Consider the following 11,310-nt stretch of genomic DNA (forward strand, 5'->3'; position numbering starts at 1 on the left):
ATATTCCACTAGGTTTTATAGGGATTCACAGGGATTTCAGCTCTCTCTATAAACAGTGCATTGAATACATTCATGGGCATGGCCAAACACAGAGGACAAACAATTGCTTTTAAAAATCACTTAACCATTTCATTCTGACAAACCTATTGTGTGTGCTTGCACAGGGGGAACCTGGATAACTGGTATTTCTACCTTACGTGTGGCATTAGGAGATGGGGAGTTATAGTGGGGGAGGCTTGTGATGGTAGGGTTTCTAAATGCATCCCCGTTTATCTTCTGAAGATGATTGAATAAATAATTCAATTACCCGTAATACACGTTAGATGTGTTTGTGTGTGTGTGTTAATATATTATCATATATATATATATATATATATATATATATATATATATATATATATATATATATATATATATATATATATATATATATATATCAGCATTTTCTTTTGTTGATACAGTTTTCCTCTGTTGAATGGATTTTTTTTATTTTAAGCTAAATACGACTATCACATATTAGTTTTGGACTAATTTATTTTTTGGGTTAATTACCCTCCAACAGTGACTCACAACTTGTGCTCGGTTCCTAGCCCTGGGATCCCTCATAAGGGAAGTCACGTGTGGAAAGTAAACCTACTTAATTCGTGTTATTAGTTTCCCTGCAATCAGTGATACAAGTCTCGGAAACAGATCTCACTCTATAGTTTTACAATTGACACACTGTGGGTAGCGAGCTCAGCCAACCTGTTACTCCTCCCCAGGTGGAGCGGAACTACCTGCATCACAATTACATTATATATATATATATATATATATATATATATATATATATGTATATATATATATATATATATATATATATATATACACACATACAAATATATAAAATGTGCTTTAATTGTCTTTTTATATATATTGCATCTGACATCTTAGGAGTTCATTTAATATTTGCAATATAACCTCAGCAAAGATTGTCAGTACGAGTTACACTATACTGTTGCACATATGTTTTCCTGAGATCGGTTTTTTATTTAATCAGCAAAATATAAACTTTTTCTTTCATAAAACATTTGTAAGTAGGTTTTGGGGCTTTCGTGTGCGCTACAGCGTCATCTATTGGTGTACAGAGAAAGCTGGTGGAAGCTGAACATTAATGCAGTGCTTGTACCCATCAGGGTGATCCTATATTAATCAGAAGAGCCTGAGGAAGCAACAGGAAACCAATGTTTTATCAGCAGTGTCGCTGGCTATAATAAACATGTTCTAAAACCTGATTTAGCTAATAGGCTTGGCTGTAAAGCAACCAAATCAATGCATCGTGTCAATGCAGTTCTCAAAATGCTGCAATTCAATATAAGCGCCCATATATTACCCTCCTTCATACTAAAAATAACATATATATGTATATGTATATATATATATATATATATATATATATATTCCTGAGCAAATACATCTATGTAAATAAACTAATATTGTTGTTATTATTATTTATTTATTTATTTATTTATACGGCACCACAAGGTATCCGCAGCGCCCAATTTACATAGACATCTATTTAGAGCCGTGTATTTATCAGTATTTACAACCTGTAGATTCACTTAATACTGACCAGCGTCCAATGATGGTCTCGATGCGATCAGATACAATTGAGCAACTCAAACATCAAAACAATATCGCCGTTGATACATTTATTCTCAATTTAATACGAGATATTATCATTACATAATAATAAATAACAGAATTTTTTTTTTTTTTTTAGCTAGCAAAAAAACACCAAAAAGTGTCCGCTTAAATCTGTTTTTTATTCCCATGCTCATAATTTTTGGAAAAAAAAAATATAATAAAAAAAAAGTATTCACAAAAAAAACATAAGTTATTAAAAAAAAAAATATTACACAGCATTCTTATCCACAACATCGTTATTACACATCCACACATCCAAATTACCGTTACCACAGGTCTACAAATACACTGAGAAAAAAAGAATGGGGAGGGGGGTGGAGGGGAGGGGGGTCTATGGTCGAAATTTTGTGCATTTTATGTTAAAAAAAACAAAACAAAAAAAATCGTCCTCTAGAGAAATTAAATGACAATTTCAAGCCACAGATAGGTCCGCAATTAAAATGTATGTCTTAATAATTAATAAGATAGTATTAAGATCATATTTATCTTATTTGTACTTTAAAAAAAATCAAACCACTTAAAAAAAAACATAAAAAATGTAATTTGAACACCGTAATATTAGTTGTTGTTTTTTTTTAATCTTTACCACGTTTAAATGGAACAAAAAAAAAAATGAAACATTTTGGAAGCTGGGAAAGCAAATTCGGTTATTCGTAGGCTCAAAATGTCTTTTTTTATACACTATCAGGAGTCTTGGATTATTCGTTTATTTATTTTATTTTACATATCATATTGTAGATACATAACAGAACTGCAGATAAGTGATCGAGTGATCTAAGCGTAGCATAAATACAAAGTTGAGGATCATTTGGGTTAGAACTCGCAGATGGAAGCGATATTTAGAGAAAACCCCACTGGGTTGGTGAAGGGGTACCGAGTGTTCTCATTCTAATAGGGGGGATCTCGCAACTAACTTTCAGACAATTAAATCATTAATTTTTTTTCAACTGGACAAACATCAAGATCATGCATTTCAAAGCAGTTTATTCAACTGTGGTGCACAATCATTAGACACAATATAACAACAAATATATATATATGAATGTACATATATATATTTATATATTTACATATAACCTTTTTAAGTGGTTAACCCTTATTTTTTTATTTTAATACCTAATAGTTTAATATTTACCTTTCTCCAGCCTCTCCCCCTAAATCCTGCAAATTCCTGTTTTGCAGTTCTTAAATGGTCACCAATCTCAGTGTATACCACAAAACAGCTTCCCCCTTTTGTTTTTCTTTTTTTTTGATTACCACCAAAAATAAAAAAAATTTGGGAGGGGAAAACATTTCCTCTAAAAAAAAAAAATCTCTATAAAGTGGACATTGGAAAAAAAAAATCCTGTGCAAGTTCAAGTACATACAACCCGCATAATCCAGAGAGAACATTGCAACTCATCCATGTAATTAGGCTTGGTATCTCTTGCAAAAAGAAAAAAGAAAAAAAAAGTCTCTGGTCCATTCTGAAGGCAAAAGTCCACAGGGCACCATTTAACTTTTGTAGCTCAGTCCATCAACTGTTATACTGGCACGCGTTCAAGCTAGAACCGGGACTTTGTAAGCTGCTGTATCCAAAAGTTGAATGCTGCTTGGATTTAAGTCTGAGGCTGGCCAAACTGGAGTTACAAGTGTCTCTATAAACGGTGTAAGGGGAACCAGGAGGTCCATAGGGGCAAGCAGTAGAAGACATAGCTGAATTCAGGGAAGACCCACTGATGTTATTAAGGTTGTTGATGTTGTTTAGGCTGGAGTTTGGCATTCCTGGTACCGCTGAGTGACCCATACTGGATGGCATGCTCATGGAGGAGATAGAACTTGGGCCTGAGAACATCGATTGAGAAGACAATGGACTCATTGAGTTGAAGAAGGTGAAACCTTTGGTGGTGAGTGGAGCAGGAGTCAGACTCTTGGTAGCCCAGTTATTGTATGGGTAGCCAGCATACATGTCGTCATAGGGTTGCATTAAGCCACTGAACTGGGGAACATAGCCATTTTTGCACAGGTCCATCTGCTGGTTGCGTTCTCTCTTCCTCCACTTGGCTCTGCGGTTTTTGAACCATACCTGGAACATGAATGAACAAAAACAAAATAAAGTAAGCCCTCATGAATTGAGAGGTCACAACCACCAGCTAGACCCCTGACAATGCCGACACCACTCTGACCTCAATAATAATGCAACAACAAAAAAAAATAGAAAAAATAAAAGTTTAAGTCTTTGAGGGTCAAGCCAGAGGCAATAAATCAAGTATCTGAAGTGGGGGAAACGTTCAGCAATTTCCTCACTACAGCTGCTGCTGCTGCTGCTGCTGCTGCTGCTGCTGCTGCTGGGAGAATAATGAAATGGAATCACCAGATTCATAACTGGTGTCCGCACTTCATAGCGCTGCGGAGACAGATCCATCACTCACAATGGATTTATTATGACTGGATATAATATATCAACGCAAGACCAGCGTTTGTGCACTGACAATAGGCCATCATAATAATAAAAAAAAGGAAATGACTCTCTCCATTAAAAGGGTATTAAAGGGAAATAATTTCAGGACAAAGAAAAGGTACAGGCACGGGTTTTTTGATAGTTTTGAAAAAAAATTGAAGGAAAAACTGTTTTCAAATTTAAATTGTGCTCTGTGCTCAAACTATTTGCACCACAGCAATTCAGTGTATGACAAATGATGTTACTGCATTTTGCAAGTATACAGCGGGGCCAAGGGCAGCGCTTATGATATTACTTGGCAAGGAAATGATCGGCAACTAATCAATTCAAGGTGAAACGAAACATATAAACAAACAATTAGATAAATAAATAATAAACAAAGAAATAAATAATAAATACAAAAAATCAAACAAATAGATTAATTTAAAAAAGCAAATAAATAACAAATAAACAAATAAGTAAATAAACAATCAGTCACCAACACAGAAATAGTTTAATAAAACTATTTGTGAAACTGTCACACAAGGTATGATTGTATTACTGTATACTTTGTGATTTGTGAAACTGTCACACAATGCATGGTTGTATTACTGTATACTTTGTGATTTGTGAAACTGTCACACAATGCATGGTTGTATTACTGTATACTTTGTGATTTGTGAAACTGTCACACAATGCATGGTTGTATCACTGTATACTTTGTCATGTTTGGATTACGATAAAATACGTTTACGTTCGAAGTTACTGTTGCAACAGGAAGTACATTCGTTGCGCATTTAATTCCCAAATCTGGGTAAAATCTGCGAATTTCCACCCGCTGCAGCAAAACGAATACAACTACAGTCACTTTGTGGAACGACAGATGCCACACGAGTACACACAGACAGGTGTCTGTGGGACAACAAGTCGCAGAATGCACCGGTGGTTCCATAATGGCAAGCAAGTGACATATTGCTGCCTGGATCGCAGAAATGATTAAATTGCTGTCCTTCTACCTGCAGATATGGTTGATGTCTTATGAGATCTCTTCACTTTTTCCCTAGCAATTTATTTGATTCTACTGTTCCAGCAGCTGCCACTTTATGAATACTATTAATTGGTCATGGTAAATGTTTTATCCAATGGTCTCTGTAATAATATAAAATATTGGTGCACTGGTATAACAGTACTTCCGACTACTTATAGCGCGCCATAAAAATCCCTTGTTACAGATCATAAAAGGGGGGATTGGATTAGTGATGTTTAAGCACAATCTTGAAATTGCCCTTTGGATATGCAGCCTGTGCATGTATAACTAATTAGGGTTTATTGCCCCGACCAGTGGCACAGTTGCCTCTGCTGGCAGCTTTGGATATTATACAAATCGATGTGGGTTTTTTTTTCCATGTGACTCTTTGCTTTTTACTGGTACACAAAATACACAGGGTACAAAGAGGGACTTGACAAAAAGCTGGCCTCATTAAAGTGCTATTTGCAGCAGAAACACACCAGGCTGGCTCATTGGTGGTATGGTGCCTTAGCCGGGGAGAACGGGACAAATTCCTCTGCAGAACAACTAGAGAGAGAGAGGGGGGGTGGGGGGGGGGCAAGGAGAGAGAAGGAGAGAGAAGGGGGGGTATGGGGAGCAAGAGAAAGAGAGAGGAGAGAGAGAGGGGGAGGGGGAAGAGAGATAAGGAGAGAGAAGGGGGGGTTATGGGGAGCAAGAGAAAGAGAGAGGAGAGAGGGGAGAGGGGAAGAGAGAGAAGGAGAGAGAAGGGGGGTATGGGGAGCAAGAGAAAGAGAGAGGAGAGAGGGGAGAGGGGAGGGGGAAGAGAGAGAAGGAGAGAGAAGGGGGGTATGGGGAGCAAGAGAAAGAGAGAGGAGAGAGGGGAGAGGGGAGGGGGAAGTGAGAGAAGGAGAGAGAAGGGGGGTATGGGGAGCAAGAGAAAGAGAGAGGAGAGAGAGAGAGGGGGGGAGGAGAGAGGAGGAAAGAGGAGAGAGAAGGGGGGGCTATGGGGAGCAAGAGAAAGAGAGAGGGGGTAGAGAGAGAGGGGGGGAGAGGGAAAAGAGAGAGAGAAGGAGAGAGAGATAGAGAGAATGGGGGGGGGGGGCTATGAGGAGCAAGAGAAAGAGAGAGGGGAAGAGAGAGGGAGGTAGAGAGAGAGAGGATGGTGAAGGGGGAGATGGGGGAGCAAGAGAGAGAGAGTGAGAGAAAGAGAGAGAGAGAGAGAGAGAGAGAGGGGGGGGGAGGTGAAGAGAGAGAGAGAGAGAGAGAGAGAGAGAGAGAGAGAGAGAGAGAGATATTCCTGTATGCCATCAGTACAATCTATGTTGTGGGCTACACTCAGTCACGTTTATTTCTATGTAAGCTTTGCCTCCATGTTGCTTATATTCCGGGGCTACCTCCCATCATTAGATATCTCTGGGGTGATCTATAGGAAATGTTTTACTCGTCTTTGAGAGAGCTGCTTGGAAAGATTGGTCTGGTTCCACACTGCTCAGAAATCCCATTGCTGGAGTATTGCTGCTTTCCGCTATATGAGACCATCAGGCACAATATAATTCCTCTGTGAGTGTTGCATGTATGCATGTATGTATGTATGTATTTATGCATACATACATACATGTATGTGTGAAGGAACTATTGTATAAATAGTATTATAAGGTACAGACATGTACAGTAATTGCTCATTATCTGCAGAAGATACTGTGACCTGCTGGAGGCAAATACTGAGAGGGGTAATATGTCAGCTGCCCACACCAGCAGATACACTCAGCGCACACCAGCAGATACACTCAGCGCACACCAGCAGATACACTCAGCGCACACCAGCAGATACACTCAGCGCACACCAGCAGATACACTCAGCGCACACCAGCAGATACACTCAGCGCACACCAGCAGATACACTCAGTGCACACCAGCAGATACACTCAGCGCAAACCAGCAGATACACTCAGCGCACACCAGCAGATACACACATAATCAGAGCACACCAGCAGATACACTCAGCGCACATCAGCAGATACACTCAGCGCACACCAGCAGACACATAATCAGAGCACACCAGCAGATACATACTAAGCGCACACCAGCAGATACATACTCAGCGCACACCAGCAGATACACTCAGCGCACACCAGCAGATACACTCAGAGCACACCAGCAGATACACTCAGCGCACACCAGCAGATACACTCAGAGCGCACCAGCAGATACATAATCAGAGCACACCAGAAGATACACTGAGCGCAAACCAGCAGACACATAATCAGAGCACACCAGCAGATACACTCAGTGCACAACAGCAGAAACACAATCGGAGTACACCAGCAGATACACTCAGCGCACACCAGCAGATACACACTCAGCGCACACCAGCAGATACACACTCAGCGCACACCAGCAGATGCACTCAGTGCTCAACAAGAGATACACTCAGAGCGCACCAGCAGATACACTGAGCCCACACCTCTAGATACACCCAGCGCACACCAGCAGATATACTCACGATATATATATATATATATATATATATATATATATATATATATATATATATATATATATATATATTCTTATTTGTTACAACTTACATGATGGATTATGTTGTTTAACTCTTTTGTATGCCAACCACGATATAGCATTGCTTCGATCCTTTGTCATACACTGATCATTTCAACCATTGCTCGTCATTAAGATAAGTCATTGCCTCTTTAAATATATATTATTCTACAATCGTACGTCGAAACAATTGTGCAGGTGTGTGTGTGTGTGTGTGTGTGTGTTTGCATGTATGCATGTGTCTACAATACACCTATATTGAAATATTCAAATCCACCCTCCTCTACAGCTACCGATTTCCATGTTAGCGGGAGGTGATTAGATACTTTGCATGTGCTGTAAGTAAATACTGTATTGTACATGACTATATCGTTCACCATATCTAATTACTGTATATCTGTTACATTGTGTGGCACTGAGGATTAGCCATAACAAGACAATAAGCAATACAATAACAGAATCGATTTCCATCTTATTCACCCTGGCACAAAGCAATTCTTAGCCAATTGTAAGGAATATTGAGGAAAAGGGGGAAAATGACCAAATGAACTAAATATGTTTGGGTGATAAGAGTCCTGCAAGTAACACTACCCTAATAACGCATTATTTGTCCTTATGAGGCTTATTGGGTAAACAGGACACACCTACAGCTTACCAACAATCTCCTTTTAAACCCAATTGCCTATGGCTTGTATTTAGTGTTAAAGAGTAATTTGCAGCCCTTGATACCAGAATTTATTCTTTGTAATCTGTCATATAGTTATTATACATAAATAGGCCTTGAGGGGATTTCCAAGACTGGAAATCATCAATATACAATGAGGTTTCCAGTTTGTAGTTTATACCTATAGTCTATTTATACCACAGTCTTCTTAGTAAATAGGGCACTCAGCATACACAGAACTTAGGGCCGTATTCTAGTGACAAAATACCTTCTTAGATGGACAAAACCATGTGCACTGCAGGGGGGCAGATGTAAAATGTGCAGAGAGAATTAGATTTGGGTGAGCTATTTTGTTTCTGTGCAGGGTAAATACTGGCTGCTTTATTTTTACACTGCAATATAGATCTCACATTGGAGTAAAGCCCCACCCAAATCTAATTCTCTCTGCACAAGTTATATCTGCCCCCCTGCAGTGCACATGGTTTTGTCCATCTTAAGCATTTTGTCAGAAAGAGTGAACTAGAATAAGGCCCTTAATCACAGCTTCTCTCTGCTCTTGACAAGATTCCACCAAACTCCCTCTTATTTTTTTTCTTAAAACCCCTAAATATTTTTAAATGCACTTTGCATCTTATTTGCAGCAGCTACAAAAAAGTCTCCCCAGTATAGAAAATAAAACTTATGGAGTTTTTGCAGCGAACTTCAGCCATTATTTTTTTTACATGCAAATCATTTCCGTTTCTTCAATCCTTTATTAGAGGCCATATGAAATGAACCTTTCAATCTCAGTTTGCCTTGAGGTTCAGTCCTGGGTTTTATTTTTCCATCTGGTCTTTGTTTGAGACCACTAGTATTTTAATGTGTCTCTGTGCAAAATGAAACGACTTAAATTGGGTCTAGGAAAATGAGAAGTAAAGATAGCAGCGATTCATGGCTCCCACAGAGGCACATGCGGGGGAGAGACGCACAGGGGAAGGGGTAATAGATAAATTATGCTCCACAAGAGGGAATTCTGTCGCTAAATTCAGTGGGAGACAAAGGTATATCCAACTATGGGGAAGCGAGATGCCGGGGGCTGTAGACATTCGCTGAGAAGTTTCGGTGCAGTGTTGCCTATATATACATATATATATATATATATATATATATATATATATATATATATATATATATATACATACATATATATATATATATATACATACATATATATAAAAGCATTATTGGTGTGTGCAGCTTGCATCAGTGCCATTCTGTATGCATGTGTAAATATATATATATATATATCCTGAAGAAGAACTGCAGTTGATCAGTAGTCTAGCAAAACAACTGCAGTTTAGTTATTTCATTATGGAGATAATGAATTTACAAATGAATGTTATCTTACCAACTTATATTTTTGCATAGTCTATTACAGCTCGTGTCCGATCATATCAACAATCTGTGGTCGTAAAGATTACATCGTGTTAAAAATACACGCTATCACCAATGTCATAAATTTTATCTGTCCTGTGAATTGTGCAAACACGAATAAATATTGTGCACTCCTATATCTATCTCATCTATATATATATATATTTGAGATCACACACCAATCCCTGTGTGTGTATGTAATATATATATATATATTTATATATATATATCCATATACATACATACATACATACATGTGTACTCTGTACACACACACACACACACACACACACACACACACACACACACACACACACACACACAGCGGGCCAAATGTAATAGGGTGTGATAATCAGAAAGTGAGAGATTTTTTTAAAAAATGGGAAAACTCTCCCAAAATCTCTCACTTTCTGAAACTCTCACCCTATTACATTTGGCCCTCTACGTGCTTCATTTCTCCATGTTACCTACTTAATTCGCACCTTGAAAGTCAATATTAGATCGCACTTGTTCATATTGGCTGGTGCATTATTACTTGGCCCCACACAAGCGATGATTAATACCTATGACTCTGCACAACCCCCCTAGTGCCTGGTACAAAGCACAAACACACCGGACAACACAACACAACACATGGGACTGTAGCTGCGGTGTAACAGTGCCCAGTGTGTACAGGGCTATAACGCCTCGGCTCCCCCATCCTCCCACGGCTGCCGCCCAGGCTGCTGGCCTCTTACCCTGACTCTCGCCTCGGTCAGGTTGGTCCACACTGCTATCTCCTCCCTCATGCTCATGTCGGGGTAGCGGTTCCTCTGGAAGGTGGCCTCCAGCTCCTGCAGCTGCTGGCTGGTGAAGTGAGTCCTCTGTCTCCGCTGCTTCTTCTTCTTGGAGGGGTCCTCCACATTCCCATCCTCACTCTTGGGTTCCACACTTCTGTCCTTCTCTGTCAAAAGACCAGAAGGACTCATTAGTTACAAGTAAAGGGCCTGTAGTGACTCTGGGGCACAAGTTCTAAGCTCTGGAGAGTGATAAATTGGTTGTACTTTATCTTTCTCCACTCTATCACTCTGGAACGCTTAGTACATCTCCCCCTGTGAGTGGCAGTGATGGGTTTCATGATTAAATGATTGCTGGTCGACCATATCATTGTGGCACAGATTAATATTTGTGTGTGTGTGTATGTATGTATGTATGTATGTATGTATGTATGTATGTATGTATGTATGTATGTATGTATGTGTGTATGTATGTGTGTCTATGTATGTGTTTGTTTGAATGTATGTAAGTATGTATGTATGTATGTATGTATGTATGTATGTATGCACGCACAGACATTATCTATCTATCTATCTATCTATCTATCTATCTATCTATCTATCTATCTACACACACACACACACACACACACACACACACACACACACACACACACACACACACACACACACACACACACACACACACACATTTAATCCTATAGCATATTAAATATATATATTTCTTGCTGCTAGCTAATTAATTGTTCTCGTTGTTAATTATTACTTTAAAGATTCTTATTCAATA

General features: G+C 38.9%; 1 protein-coding gene across 1 annotated transcript in view; it reads right to left on the bottom strand.

Moving 5' to 3' along the window:
• Nucleotides 1-1,794: 1,794 nt before the first annotated feature.
• PITX1 (paired like homeodomain 1) overlaps nt 1,795-11,310 on the bottom strand; it is a 26,278-nt gene continuing 16,762 nt past the window's right edge. Inside the window, exons 4-5 of the mRNA XM_083179581.1 lie at nt 10,485-10,690; nt 1,795-3,751 (exon numbers count right to left, since the gene is read on the bottom strand). Coding sequence (XP_083035707.1) covers nt 3,203-3,751; nt 10,485-10,690 — 755 coding nt within the window. The 3' untranslated portion in view covers nt 1,795-3,202. The remainder of the gene's footprint in view (nt 3,752-10,484; nt 10,691-11,310) is intronic.

The sequence above is a fragment of the Crinia signifera genome, chromosome 4 (genome assembly GCF_055691185.1).
Source record: "Crinia signifera chromosome 4, ASM5569118v1, whole genome shotgun sequence".
Lineage (NCBI taxonomy): Eukaryota > Metazoa > Chordata > Amphibia > Anura > Myobatrachidae > Crinia > Crinia signifera.